At 40.4% G+C, this 15,255-nt stretch overlaps 2 protein-coding genes across 5 annotated transcripts in view; both read left to right on the forward strand.

Annotated features, from left to right (window-relative positions):
* UGGT1 (UDP-glucose glycoprotein glucosyltransferase 1) overlaps nucleotides 1-15,255 on the forward strand; it is a 191,545-nt gene that overhangs the window by 166,222 nt on the left and 10,068 nt on the right. The window lies entirely within an intron of this gene.
* On the forward strand, nucleotides 1,176-11,220 carry LOC139015399 (bromodomain testis-specific protein-like). The gene is given in 4 exon segments (XM_070423224.1): nucleotides 1,176-5,785; nucleotides 5,788-6,242; nucleotides 6,244-6,550; nucleotides 6,553-11,220. Coding segments are annotated over 4 exon segments (2,574 nt in total). The 5' UTR covers nucleotides 1,176-4,248; the 3' UTR covers nucleotides 6,828-11,220.

Consider the following 15,255-nt stretch of genomic DNA (forward strand, 5'->3'; position numbering starts at 1 on the left):
TACTTTGTATCACTTTGTATACTTCATTCCATTCCCTGCTGGCCTGTTGTGTTTCTGTTGAGAAATCATTTGATAATCTAATAGGAGATCCTTTGTAGGTAACTCTATGTCTCTCTCTTGCAGCCTTTAAGATTCTCTTTTTGTGATTAATATTTGCCATTGTAATTACAACATGTCTTGGTGTGGATCTTTTGGGGTTCATCTTGTTTGAGACTCTGTGCTTGTGTGATCTTTCTTTCCCAAATCAGGGAGGTTTTCTCTGATTATTTCTTCAAATATGTTTTCTAATACTTGTTCCTCTTGTTGTCCTTCTGGCACCCCTATTATATGTATGTTACTTCATTTCACGTTGTCCCAAAGCTCCCTTAAGCTCTATTCCTGCTTTCTAATTTTTTTTTTCCAGCAACTGTTCAGATTGGGTATATTTCCCTGCCCTATCTTCTAACTCACTTATTCAGTCTTCCACTTCTTCTAGTCTATTGTTGAAACCTTACATTGTGCTTTTTATTGTAGCTATATCATTTTTTATTTCCTCTAGGTTCTTACATAAGTTATTGATTTTTCTCATCCATTTGGTTTATGAACTGTATGACCTTTACTCTGAATTCTTTTTCTGACATATTGAATGCCGTTGTTTTATTTAGTTCCTCTTCTGGTGATTCCTCCTTTTCTTTTCTTTGGGGTTTTTCTTTGTCTCCCCATTTTTGCTATCACCAAAGGGTCCAGGCGCTGTGTCATGTGGGGCCTGTGACTGAAGCGGAGGGCTTGTCGGGAGAGTGTGTGTCCTGAGAGTCACCAGAGAGCCCAGGCTCCGGGACACATGGGGCCTGTGTTAGCGGTGGTGGGTCGGCAGGAGCATTGCGTGCCTCAATAGTCACTGGAGAGCCCAGTTGCCAGGATGTGCAGGGCCTGTGCCACAGTGGCGGGTTGGGGGGGAAGGTTGTGCACTCTGAAACTCACAGGAGCCTGTGGCTGAGGAAGCTAGAGTCCCGATGTCTGTAGGTCTACATCTGTGGTGGCGGGTCTTTCTTCGGAGTGGCTGTAAGGTCCTGGGTGGTGTCTGAGGCCAGTCTGGGTGGTGGTGAGGCTGGACTGTAGTCACAGCAGCTCTCCCTTTCAAGATGGTGTGGTTTCTATGGCAATGGTGGCTGCCCGGAAGTGCTTGCAGCAGTAACAGGGGCTCCTTGCCTAAGAGGGTCCTCTCCACCAGCCCCCAAAAGTCCTGCAGGATCTAACTGTCCCTCACACACACACACACACACACACACACACACACACACATACATCACACATGTCCACACACTCCCCTTTCGCTCCCTCACACTCTCTCACTGCCATCCTGTCAGCCGCCATCTTGACTCCTAAATAAATTTTATTGATTTCAGAGAGGGAGAGGGCAAGAGATAGAAACATCAATGATGAATTAAGATAATGAGTAAAGAATTATAAGTGGCAGCAGAGTAGGTGGATGCTGTACAGACAAGCTCCTAGGAACAAGCTGGAATTACAACTGAAATACAGAAAGGCTTCCTGAATAATCAGGAAAGCCTGAATAATTGTGGAAAACTCACAATAGAGAACCCTAATACCCAAGGACCGAAGGTGGAGACCGCATAGAGACTGATAGGAGGGGTGGAGGCGTGAAAGGGCTGGCTGGGCACCCACAGATGGCAACTGAAGTCCCAGAGAGATATCTCAGCTGTGGTGGGTGGGGCACTGAGAGCTCTGTAATCTAATCCCCAAGCCGGGTTCCCCAGCAGAGAGCACCAAATCTGAGGAGGGTACCCACATAACGTCTAGCTGTGAAAAGCAGTGGGGTGCTATCTGCCAGGGTATGGCAGCTGAAAGTTTGGGCACCCTCTTGAGGAGCCAATGCACAAAAATTCACTGTGGAGTCACCCACCTTGTGCTCTGGCAGAAGGAGTGTGATGTGTACTGGACCTGTGAGAGCAGAATCCAGGACTGGGGACTTGGGTTATAGAGCTCAGAAGGCAGGCACCCCAAGTTTCCTGGGCCGAGTCATTCCCTCACACAACGGAGGACATCTTTCCCACATAGACATCTGCCTTGCCTGGGGGGAAGACAGTTGACACACCCTATTGGGAAACGCCTTGCTCTGAGGCCACTTAAGAGATTAAAAGTAGCCGAAACCGGTTTGGTTCAGTGGATAGAGCGTCGGCCTGCGGACTGAAAGGTCCCGGGTTCGATTCCGGTCAAGGGCATGTACCTGGGTTGCGGGCACATCCCCAGTGGGAGATGTGCAGGAGGCAGCTGATCGATGTTTCTCTCTCATCGATGTTTCTAACTCTCTATCTCTCTCCTTTCCTCTCTGTAAAAAATCAATAAAATATATATTTTAAAAAAAAAGAGAGAGAGATTAAAAGTAATAATTAGCTTCTATGCAGAAGCAACTGTCCCACCCTGTTGAAAAAAAACTCTCCCTAAGACTGAGGACAATTGCCTGGGCGCAATTTAAGTCAGAATCCTTAGTCTGTATACAGAGCCTGTCTCTGGAGGCTTTGAGTATTTGCTTGATCCAGTGAGTCAGAAACAGCCCTTTAACACTGTCCTGCACTAGAGATTGAGAGGTGTGGAGGATATACCTAAAACATAGTCACAAACCCAAACAGACAACCAAAATGAGGAGACAAAGAAACAACCCCCAAATGAAAAAAATAGCAAATTCTCCAGAAGAGATAAATGAAGCAGAGATAAGAAATTTATCTAAAACAAGAGTTCAGAGTAATGATGGTAAAAATGCTCAACAGTATGAAAAAAATATATATTAACTATGAAAAAAGAACAGTCTGAGATAAAGAATGACATAACACAAGTAAAAGACACATTCGAAGGAATACATAGCAGATTAGGAGAACCTGAGGATTGAATCAGTGAATTAGAAGACAGAGTTGAAAATATTAGAGAACCAAAAAGAAAAAAAAAATTAAAAAACAGGAGGACAGCTTAAGGCACCTGTGGGACACCACAAAATATAACAATATTAGAATAGCAGGTGTGCCTGAAGAGGCAGAAAGGGAGGAAGGATAGAGAAGGAGTTTGAAGAAATAATGGCAGAAAACTTCCCTAACCTGGTAAAGGAAAAAGTCACACAAGTTCAGGAGATACAACGAACCCCAAATAAGAAGAACCCAAACAGTTACACACCTGGACACATCATAATAAAAATGCTAATTATTAAAGACAGAGAATCTTAAAGGCAGCAAGAGAAAAGCAAACTGTTACTACAAAGGAGTTTCCATAAGGCTCACACCTGATTTCTCATCAGAAATTCTACAGGCCCGAAGGGAATGGCATGAAGTACTCAAGGTAATGAAAAGCAAGGATCTGAGACCAAGATTACTATATCTAGCAAGGCTGTCATTCAAAATAGATGGTCAAATAAAGAGCTTCCCAGACCAAAAAAAGGCTAAAAGAGTACATCATCACCAAGCCAGCATTACAAGAAATGCTAAAGGGACTGCTGTAAGGGATTGCTGAGAAGAAGAAACAGAGAGAGAAATCTAGCCATACAGAATTAAAATGGCTATAAATAAGTACTTCTCAATTATAACCCTAAATTTAAATGGATTAAATGCTCCAATCAAAAGACATAGGGTAGTTGGATGGAAACAAAAACATGACCCAACTATATGCTGTCTATAAGAGACCCACTTCAGAACAGAAGAAATACACATGGAGGCGCCATCGGGGCGAGAGCTGGCGGTGACGGTTGGTGGAGAACCGTGGCCTGCACCATTTTATCCTGTGCAAGCTCCAGGGGGTGATCAGACAAGATCCTTCTTACAAGACAGAGAGAGAAAGACAGAGAAGTATTGATGTGAGAGAAACACATTGACAAGCCCTGAGCTGGGGAGGATCCTGTAATCAAGAAACTTACAGACTTTTCCTGCTAAGACATCAATTTGTGTCTTAGAAAAACAGAAATACTGTGAAAGATTGAAATAACCTAAATCATCTAAAACTAAGGCATACATAATGAAACAACTTCTAGTACTTATATAGAAAAAGGACATGTATTTGTAGACATTAGAATATCAGAATTTGAAGCAATTAAGAATGTCTCTGCCAAGTACACAAATAGCTATTATTAACCCTCCACCACCAGAGTATATAAATACTAAGAAAAATGGGAGATTGACAAATCAACTGCAGTATCTACAAAAAGTTGTCTTGAAGGCTTTATGAAAGCATAGTTTTTCCTGGTCTTTTCAGCAGCCTGTGGATGCCATGAAACTAGAGTTGCCTGATTATTACACCATTATCAAAAACCCAATGGATTTAAGTACAATTAAGAAGCGCTTGGAAAATAAGTATTATGTGAAGGCTTCAGAATGCATATAAGACTTCAGAACAATGTTCTCGAGTTGTTATTTATACAATAAGCCTGGAGATGACATTGTTCTTATGGTACAAGCTCTAGAGAATTTATTTAAACAGAAATTATTGCAGATGCCAAAAATAGAGCAAGTTGTGGGTGGTAAGGAAAGAATAAAGAAAGGCACTCAACAGCATGTTTCTTCTGTTAAAGAAGTTTCTGTTAAAGAAAACCAGTCTCCTAAAGGATCAGAAAAAGTACTTAAGCCGCAAGTGAGTCCCTCTGTATTTCCTGAATCATCTACTTCTCTTTTAAATATGGCACAAGGTGCTCCACCCGACTCTGCCTCACAAACAGTGGCCCAGGTTACAAAGGGTATAAAGAGGAAAGCAGATACAACAACTCCTACAACTTCAGTCGTTAATGCAAGTGGTGAACCTTCCCCAGCACTTCCAGAAAAAAAAACAGCCAAAATGCCACCCATAAAAGAAAGTGGGCAGAAGAATGTTTTGCCGAATTCTCAGCAACAATATAAAGTTAAAGTAACTGAACCATTAAGGCACTGTAGTGAGATTCTGAAAGAACTGTTTGCAAAGAAGCACTTTTCATATGCATGGCCCTTTTATAATCCTGTTGATGTTAATGCATTGGGACTCCATAACTACTATGACATTGTGAAAAATCCAATGGATCTTGGAACTATCAAGAGAAAAATGGACAGCCAAGAATATAAGGATGCATATGAATTTGCTGCAGATGTTAGATTAATGTTCATGAATTGCTACAGATACAATCCTCCAGATCATGAAGTAGTGACAATGGCAAGAATGCTCCAGGATGTTTTTGAAATGCATTTTGCAAAGATCCCAGATGAACCTGTTGAAAGTAAGCCTCTATCTAATATCAAAACAGATACCACAAAGTCCCTTGGTAGAGAAAGCAGTACTGAAACTTCCTCTGAAGATAATTCTTCTGGTGATTCTGAAGATGACCAAGTTCAGTGTATTGCAAGGCTTCAGAAGCAGCTTAAAGCTATTCATCAGCAACTGCAGGTTCTATCCCAAGTACTACTCCATAAGCTTAAAAAAAAAAAAGACAAATCTAAACGGGAAAAGAAAAAAAGAAAGGTTAATAACACAGATGAAAATCCAAGAAAGAAGTTTAAGCAAATGAAATTAAAGGAGAAATCTAAGAGCAATGAGCCAAAGAAGAGGCAACAACCAGTGTTGGCCCTGAAATCTGAGGTTGAAGATAATGCTAAACCTATGAGCCATGATGAGAAAAGGCGGTTAAGTTTGGATATAAACAAACTCCCTGGAGATAAACTTGGAAAAGTCGTTCATATAATACAGTCAAGAGAACCTTCACTGAGAAATTCCAACCATGAGGAGATAGAAATAGACTTTAAAACACTGAAAACAACAACACTGAGAGAGCTAGAAAAATATGTGCTGCTTGTCTAAGAAAAAGACCATTAAAACCTCGTGGTAAGAAAATAATGAAGCCAAATGAAGAACTTCATGCACAGAAAAAACAGGAGTTGGAAAAGCAATTAGTAGATGTCAATAATCAGTTAAATTCCAGAAAATGCCAAACAAAATCTGAGAAAATGCCATCATCCACAGCTGTTGTTGGAATTGGTTCCCGGTTGAGAGACAGCAGCAGCAGTTCGTCAGAGTCTGAAAGTAGTAGCAGTGATTCCGAATCAGAAATGTTACCTAAATTTACTGAAGTGAAACAGAATGGATCTCCTTCTAAAGAGAAAGTAAAGATACAATCTTATATGCAAGATACAACCTCTAGTACTATGGCCCTTTTTCATCAGACTACACATTCAAGTGGAACCGCACCAGATCACCACCAGTTAGCAATTAATCATCAAGAATTAGAACATAAACTGAGTGTGGAAAAACATTTCACCTTTACAAATCCTGCCTTTCTCAGGTGGTTCTGAAAATCACTTGAATGGCCTAACTGTGATGCCTCAGTCTGGTGATGACACAATGGTGGTCGAGTCTGAATGTCAAGTTTCTGTGCAGAAGGATATAAAAATCAAGAATGCTGACTCTTGGAAAAGTTTAGGCAAACCAGTTAAAACTTCAGGTGTACGGAAATCCTCAGATGAGCTCTTCAACCAGTTTAGAAAAGCAGCAATAGAGAAGGAAGTAAAAGCTCAAACACAGGAACTAATACGGAAACATCTGGAAAAGAATACAACGAACCCAAAGTATTTCAAGAAAATCAAAGGCACCCTGGCTCCACTCTAGAATCCTTTTCAAATAAGATGCCAAAAAAGTGCCTTGGAGACAAGCAAAAAGAACATCAGCAGTCATTGAAAGTTCAAGAGAACAGTAGACTTGGGCTTCTCAAAGACCATAATTTAGCAAGGGAGAGAGAGCAAGAGCGGAGGAGGAGAGAAGCAATGGCTGATACCATTGATATGACTCTTCAATGTGACATTATGACAATGTTTGAAAACAACTTTGATTAAAACTCAGTTTTTAAATTAACCATCAACTTAAAATGAATGATATAAAAAGATTAAGATGCATATGGCAAAATTATTGCTTTCAGACATCAAAACACCAATATTAACGTTGTATTTTGACTGCTCTAAAATGATTAAACAATTTTCACTACATTTTTTAATAGGTATATGTTCATTTTTTAATGACATTATAGGAACTTTTATAATATTGGATCCCTAAAAATTGAATAAATTCCCAGATGTTATTAAAAAAAAAAGAAAGAAAGAAAGAAACACATGATGAAAGTGAAGGGATGGAAAAAAAATTTTCCATGCAAACAGAAAAGAAAAAAGGTGGAGTAGCAATACTCATATCTGACAAGATAGACTTTAAATTGAAGGCCATCATAAGAGATAACAAAGTATTATATGGACAACTATATAATACTGAAGGGATCGATCCAACAAGAGGATATAACCTGGGTAAACATATATGCACCCAATATAGGTGCACCTAAATGTATAAAAAAAATTTGTAGAGGTCTTTAATGGAGAGATCAACAACAATACAGTCATAGTAGGGGACTTTAACAACCCTCTGACTTCACTTGACAGATCTTCCAGACAAAAACTTAACAAGGAATCAGAGACTCTAAAGGACACACTGGATCAGATGGATTTAATAGACATTTATAGAACATTTTATCCCAAAGCAGCAAAATACACATTCTTCTCAAGTGCACTTGGATCATTCACAAAGATATACATATAACACATGTTAGGACACAAAACAAGTCTTTACAAGTTTAAGAAGATTGAAATCATATCAAGCATCTTCTCAGATCACAGTGGAATGAAATGAGAAATCAACTAGAGTAAAAACACCCAAAAACATTCAAACACATGGAGGCCAAATAGCACATTATTAAACAATGAATGGGTTATCAGCGAGATCAAGAGAGAAATAAAAAAAAAACTTCCTGGAAACAAATGAAAATGAACACACAACAACCCAAAATCTCTGGGACACAGCAAAGGCAGTCCTGAGAGGGAAGTTCATAGCACTACAGGCCTACCTCAAAAAAGAAAAGAGAAGAGAAAGAAAGAAAATCATCAATAAACTATTTAACCCTACAACTTAAAGAACTAGAAAGAGAACAACAAGAAAAGCCCAGGATAAGTAAAGGAAGGAAATAATAAAGATTAGAGCAGAAATAACATAGAGACTTAAAAAAAAAGGTCAATGAGACCAAGAGCTAGTTCTTTGAAAGGATAAACAAAATTGAAAAACCATTAGCCAGACTCATCAAGAAACAGAGGGAGGATCCAAGTAAATCAGAAATGAAAGTCGAGAAGTAACCACGGACACCACAGAAATACTGTGAACAACTATATGCCAACAAGCTGGACAATGTGGATGAAATTCCTAGAAAAATACAATCTTTCAAAACTGAATCAGGAAGAATAAAAAAACCTGAATAGGCCAATAACCAATGAAATAGAAGCAGTAATAATAAAAACTCAAAAAACAAAAGCTCAGGTTCAGATGGCTTCACAGGGGAATTTTTCCAAACATTCAAAGAAAAACACCTATACTTCTCAAACTATTTCAGAAAACCCAAGAGGAAGGAACACTTCCAAACTCTTTTTATGAGCCCAGTATTATCCTAATTCCAAAACCAGATAAAGACACTACAAAGAAAGAGAATTACAGGCCAATATCCCTGATAAACATGGATGCTAAAATCCTCAAAAAATATTAGCAAATTGCATCCAGCAATATATTAAAAAGATCACACCTATGACCAAGTGGGATTTATTCTAGGGATGCAAGGCTGGTACAATATTCACAAATCAAAAGACATGATACATCACATAGATTGGAAGACAAAAATCACATGATTATATCAATAGATGCAGAAAAAGTGTTCGACAAGATCCAACACCCATTTTTTGATAACTCTCAGCAAAGTTGGAATAGAGGGAGCATATCTCAACATGATCAAGGCCATGTATGACAAACCTACAGCCAACATCATACTCAATGGGAAAAAAACAAACCATTTCCCCTAAGAACAGGAACAAGACAGGGATGCCCACTTTCACCACTCCTGTTCAACATAGTACTGGAAATACTAGCCATAGTGATTAGACAAGAAGAAGAAATAAAAGGCATCCAATTTGGAAAAGAAGTAAAACTCTCATTATTCACAGATGACATGATATTGTACATAGAAACTGTACATGATATTGACATGATATTGTACATGGACTCCATCAAAAAACTACTAGACTTAATAAATGAATTTAGCAATGTAGGGGGATATAAAATTAACATCCAGAAACCTATGGCTTTTTTATACACCAATAATGAACTAACAGAAAGAAACTTTAAAAAAAAATCTCATTTACCATTGCACCAAAAAAGTTTGGGTACCTAGGAATAAACTTAACTAAGAAGGTAAAAGACCTGTATTCGGAAAACTACAGGACATTGAAAAAGGAGATCAAAGAAGACATAAACAAATGGAAGAATATACCATGTTCATGGATTGGTAGAATCAACATCATTAAAATGTCCATACTACCCAAAGCAATCTATAGATTCAGTGCAATCCCTATTAATATATCAATGGAATATTTCACAGACCTAGAACAAACTCTCCTAAAATTCATATGGAATAAAAAAAGACCCCAAATAGCTGCAGCAATCCTGAGAAAGAAGAACAAAGTTGGAGGGATCACAATGCCAGATATCGAGCTTTACTACAAAGCCACTCTTCTCAAAACTGCCTTGTACTGGCACAAAAACAGACATATAGACCAATGAAACAGAACAGAGAACCCAGAAATCGACACAAGCCATTATGTTCAATATTTGACAAAGGAGGCAAGAACATACAATGGAGTCAAGACAAGTCTCTTCAATAAATGATGCTGGGAAAATTGGACATATATATGCAAAAGAAAAATGAAACTAGATTACCAACTTACATCATACATAAAAATAAACTCAAAATGGATAAAGGACTTAAACATAAGACGGGAAAACATAAAAATCTTACAAGAATCCATAGGCAGCACCATATTAGACATATGTCAAAGCAATATCTCCTAAGGCAGTGGTTCTCAACCTTCCTAATGCCACGACCCTTTAATACAGTTCCTCATGTTGTGGTGACCCCCAACCATAAAATTATTTTCGTTGCTACTTCATAACTGTAATTTTGCTACTGTTATGAATCCTAATGTAAATATCTGATATGCAGGATGTATTTTCATTGTTACAAATTGAACATAATTAAAGCATAGTGATTAATCACAAAAACAATATGTAATTATATATGTGTTTTCCGAGGGTCTTAGGCGACCCCTGGGAAGGGTCGTTCGACCCCTAAAGGGGTCGCGACGCACAGGTTGAGAACCACTGTCCTAAGGTATTGGAAACTAAAGAGAAAATAAACAAATGGAACTACATCAAAATAAAAAGCTTCTGCACAGCAAAAGAAACCAACAAAACAAGAAAGCCCATGCATTGGAGAATATATTTACCAATGTTATCCCCGATAAGGTTTTAATCTCCAAAATTTACAAGGAACCCATACAACTTAAAAAAAGGAAGATAATCCAATCAAAAAATGGGCAAAGGACCTAGACACTTTACAAAAGAGGACATAAAGAAGGCCAAGAGATATATGAAAGCATGCTCAAAGTCACTAATCATCCAAGAGATGAAATCAAAACAACAATGAGGTACCATCTCACACCTGTCCGAATTATTATCAACAAATCAACAAATGACAAGTGCTGGCGAGGATGTGGAGAAAAAGGAACCCTCGTGCACTGCTGGTGGGAATGCAGACTGGTGCAGCCACTGTGGAAACAGTATGGCATTTCCTCAAAAAATTAAAAATGCAACTCCCATTTGACCCAATATTCCCACTTCTAGGAATATACCCCAATAAACAGACTAAGTGCCCATCAGCAGATGAGTGGATTAAAAAATTGTGGTACATCTACACAATGGAATACTGTGCTACTGTAAAAAAGAAGGAACTCTTACCATTTGCAACAGCATGGATGGACCTGGAGAGCATTATGCTAAGCGAAATAAGCCAGTCGGAGAAAGATAAATATCACATGATCTCACTCATTTGTGGAATCTAATGAACAACATAAACTGGTGAACAAAAATAGAGCCAGAGGGGGTGCTGTTAAAAAGAAGGAACTCCTACCATTTGCAACATCATGGATGGAACTGGAGAGCATTATGCTAAGTGAAACAAGCCAGTCAATGAAGGAAAAATACCACATGATCTCACTCATTCATGGATAATAAAGACCATTACAAACTTTTGAACAATAATAGATACAGAGGCAGAGCTGCCTCAAACTGATTGTCAAACTGCAGTGGGAAGGCCAGAGAGAGTTGGGGGGCAGGAGGGAGGGGAGTAAGAGTTCAACCGAAGGACTTGTATGCATGCATATAAGCATAACTAATGGACATAAGACACTGGGGGGTAAGGGAGGGTAGGGGTTTGTCAAGGGCGGGGGGGAAAAAAGGACACTTATGTAATACCCTTTGTAATACTTTAAGCGAAAAATAAAAAATAAAAAATAAAAAATAAAAAATAAAAATAAAAAAAAAATAGAGCCAGAGGGGGGGGAAATATTTTAAAATACATAATGGCATTACAAGACTATAGTAAGAATGAATTGTGGGAGAGTTCTGAGACAAATGCTGAGCTCTACGCAAGTTAGTTTAAGTAGCTGGAGCTTCAGTGTATCTATAATTTTCATAGTACATGATAAGTAAGTGCATTGTTAGACTTTACTAAATGAGAGGAGTAGTGAACTGGTTACTTTAAATAATATATCATCACCAAATTTTAATGCATTGTGAAAAATCTTATTTTTCTACATTTTTTGGCCTATGTTTTACTAATGAAAATACCGTATAATTTTTCTTTGTAAATTTTAAAATATATATATATATATATATATATATATATATATATATATGTATATATAATATGTATATATGTGTGTGTGTGTGTGTGTATCGATCTAGGGGCTGTCACATCCGAAACAACTGAACGGACGACCAAACAGGCTGTGTGGTGCGATAAGGCCGGCAGGGGGGTTAGTGAGGGAAAACAAAACGACTGGGCAGCAGGCTGAGTGGGCCAACCCAGTTGGCGGGGGTCGGGGCAGTGAGGAGCAACCAAGCTGGCAGGGGGGCACAGTTGGGGGTGACCAGGCCAGCAGGGGGGTGCAGTTTGGGACAACCAGGCTGGGGGGGTGGGGGCAGTGAGGGGCGACCAGGCAGGCAGGGGAGGCAGGTGGGGGTGACCAGGTCAGCAGGGGAGGGCAGTTTGGGGCAACCAGGTCGGCAGAGGGGTGCAGTGAGAGGTGACCAGGCTGGCAGGTGGGGCAATTGGGGGCGACCAGGCCGGCAGGGGAGCAGTTGGGGGTGACCATGTTGGCAGGCAGAGGTAGTTAGGGGTGATCAGGCTGGCAGGGGTGCCAGTAAGGGGCAATCAAGCAGGCAGGCAGGTGAGCAGTTAGGAGCCAGCAGTACTGGATTGTGAGAGGGATGTCTGAGGGGTCCCAGATTTGAGAGGGTGCGGGCTGGGCTGAGGGGACCCCCCCTCCCCCCACATGAATTTCGTGCACTGGGCCTCTAGAGTATATTATAAAAACCCAGTGGTCCTAACACCATAATGACCAAAGACTGCTCATCAGGAGGCTGTGTGCGCAGCGAGGTACACAGGGGTGGGCGGGGATTAGATTCTGGGTCCCACAGTGCGATGGGACTTGACTCTGGGTCTCACGGCGTGGTGGGACTTGAGGGAGTTGCACGTCGTGGCGGGGTCTGGGGTACTGGGCCTTGCGCGATTTTCCGCAGGTCTGGGTCTCGCACGATTTCACGCATTGGGTCACTAGTATTCCATAAAGGGCAGCTCAAAAATATTCTGAACATCAATGCCATGGCTAGGATTAAAAATAGGTCATGAATAATTCAAATAGTGAATAATCCATTGGAGATTAAAAATAATTTCCAATAGGTACTAGAGTTAGCAGAAGTTAAGGGTGAAGGGAGGATTCAGAATCATGAGGATCCGTGAGACATATAAACAGATTATATATGTGAGTGAACTTTATCTTACTGTTTGGACATTGCTCACAAAACTTTCTCATACATACTTTTTAATCTCCTGAATACATTTTAAATAAATTTTAATATTTTTACATTATGTTAGCTTTTGTTATATAACTTCTTCAGAAAGTAAAGGAAGTGGAACTTTTATTTTAAAATCAAAAAACATCAATGATAAGGGAATACTTTCTTGCTTTTTGTCTATTTTGACTTGCATGTCTCTTCATTTTCATTGTAAACTAAACATTTGAAATAATATAGTATGCCAACTCTGGATATGAGATTTCCCCCTTCTCCAGGGTTTGTTGTTGCTGCTTGTTGTACTAGTTGTATGTTTTGTGCCTTCTAAGCTAGTTCTGTGAAGTCTGCATTGTTCGTCTCCCTGATTTGCATTTAGTGGCTAGCTAAAATTGAACAGATTTCCTTAAGTGCTCAGAACCACCAAAACTTTCCCAGTTTTTGGCAAGGGCCTGCAGTTGCATGTTGGGGCACATCCTCAACAGCCAATCAATCACGTTAGAACTCTACCTTAACCATCACTTGGTCCTTGTATGGAGCCTTAAGGTCAGCCAGAGGTGAAAGCTTAGGACCATCTTGATTATGCACACAGCCCTAAGCATACGCAGGGCATTACACATGTACATGGTCTTCTGTATTCCCAGGAATATGTCTTTTCTTTTCAAAGTATCCTATGGACATCTCATTGGTTAGTTTCTCTTTCAAAGATTTTTGTTTATTCTGTTCTTTGCTTCTACTTCAGGCAGCCTCAGGAAGCTTAATACATTCAAGAAGTACTTCCAAGGAGAAGATTTTAGCACTGGGCAAGTTCAGTAGAGAGAAGCTTTGATGGTGCAGTCTTCCAGTTAGGTCAAATAATGACTGCTTTGTGAACGATGCTTTGAAAGTCCTCCATCCTTCTTCCTCTTGTATGGTAATGCAGGCTATTGATTTTTGAACTTGGAGGAGGTGAATGGGAGTAGGATAAAAGTTAAAATTCCACAAAACCACAGTTCTTACCGATATGCAACCATGTTGGTTGACTTTTAGATGCTCCTTGGGTTGCTGCAAGCCTTTGGTTAATTTCCAGAGTTCTGAAAAAATAACTCTATTTTTGCCGATTTTGGTGTTGCTTTTATGGAGAGGTTAACTTTCATAGCTCCTTACTCTGGCATTTTTGCTGTCATTGCTCTGATATATTATGATTTTATTTTACATTTTCATAATTAATAATTAAGTTGAGTACCACTTTGTATGTTTTCAGCTCTTTTGATATTCTCTTTTGTGATGTGCTTATTTAAGTATTTGGGTTGTTTGGTGTTTTCCTTTTTGATTTATGAACATTCTTTATATATACTTACTGGAGGTCTGGTGCATGAATTCATGCATGGATGAAGTCCCAAGGGGTGGGGGTGGAGGGGCCGGTGGGACTTGCTTGTCGGCCCGGGATCCAGATCCGTCCCACTGATGTTCGTGTCAGTTTTCAGGAGCCACCTTTGGCCACTTTTATTTATTTTATTTATTTTAATATATTTTATTGATTTCTTTTACAGAGAGGAAGGGAGAGGGATAGAAAGTTAGAAACATCAATGAGAGAGAAACATCGATCAGCTGCCTCCTGCACACCTCCTACTGGGGATGTGCCTGCAACCAAGGTACATGCCCTTGACCGGAATCGAACCTGGGACCCTTCAGTCAGCAGGCCGACACTCCATCCACTGAGCCAAACTGGTTAGGGCTCTGCAGCTGCTTTTATATCCTTTCTTCCTTGGGGAGCACTTAGGGAGGGGAAGTGGCTGTGGTGCCTGAGGCTGACTTCCTGGAGTCTGGCGGCACTGTCAGGATCTTGCTGGCGGCACTGGTCCATCTGTGCCTGGTGTGTTCTCTGGAGATTGGACCTGCAGGACTACTGAGGGAGTGAGTGGCTGCCGCCAGGCCTGTGGGCCACTGGGACGGGTCTGTCAGCTGAGCAATGCTCCCACTATGGAAGCCCACTGACCACCAGGGGGCAGCTCCTGTGTTGAGTGTCTGCCCCCTGGTGGTCAGCATGTCATAGCGACCGGTCATTACAGTTGTAACAGCCGCTTAGGCTATTATATATATACTAGAGGCCCGGTGCACAAAAATTTGTGCACTCGGGGGGCGGGGGGAAGGGCGTCCCCCAGCCCGGCCTGTGCCCTCTCGCAGTCTGGGACCCCTCGGGAGATAACGACCTGCTGGCTTAGGCCTGCTCCCGGGTGACAGAGGGCAGGCCCAATCCCTAAGTGCAGCCCCTGTTCAGGCTCAGAGCAGGGT

This window comes from Myotis yumanensis, unplaced genomic scaffold, assembly GCF_028538775.1.
Source record: "Myotis yumanensis isolate MYYU_CA2020_CCGP unplaced genomic scaffold, mMyoYum1.0.hap1 SCAF_8, whole genome shotgun sequence".
NCBI lineage: Eukaryota > Metazoa > Chordata > Mammalia > Chiroptera > Vespertilionidae > Myotis > Myotis yumanensis.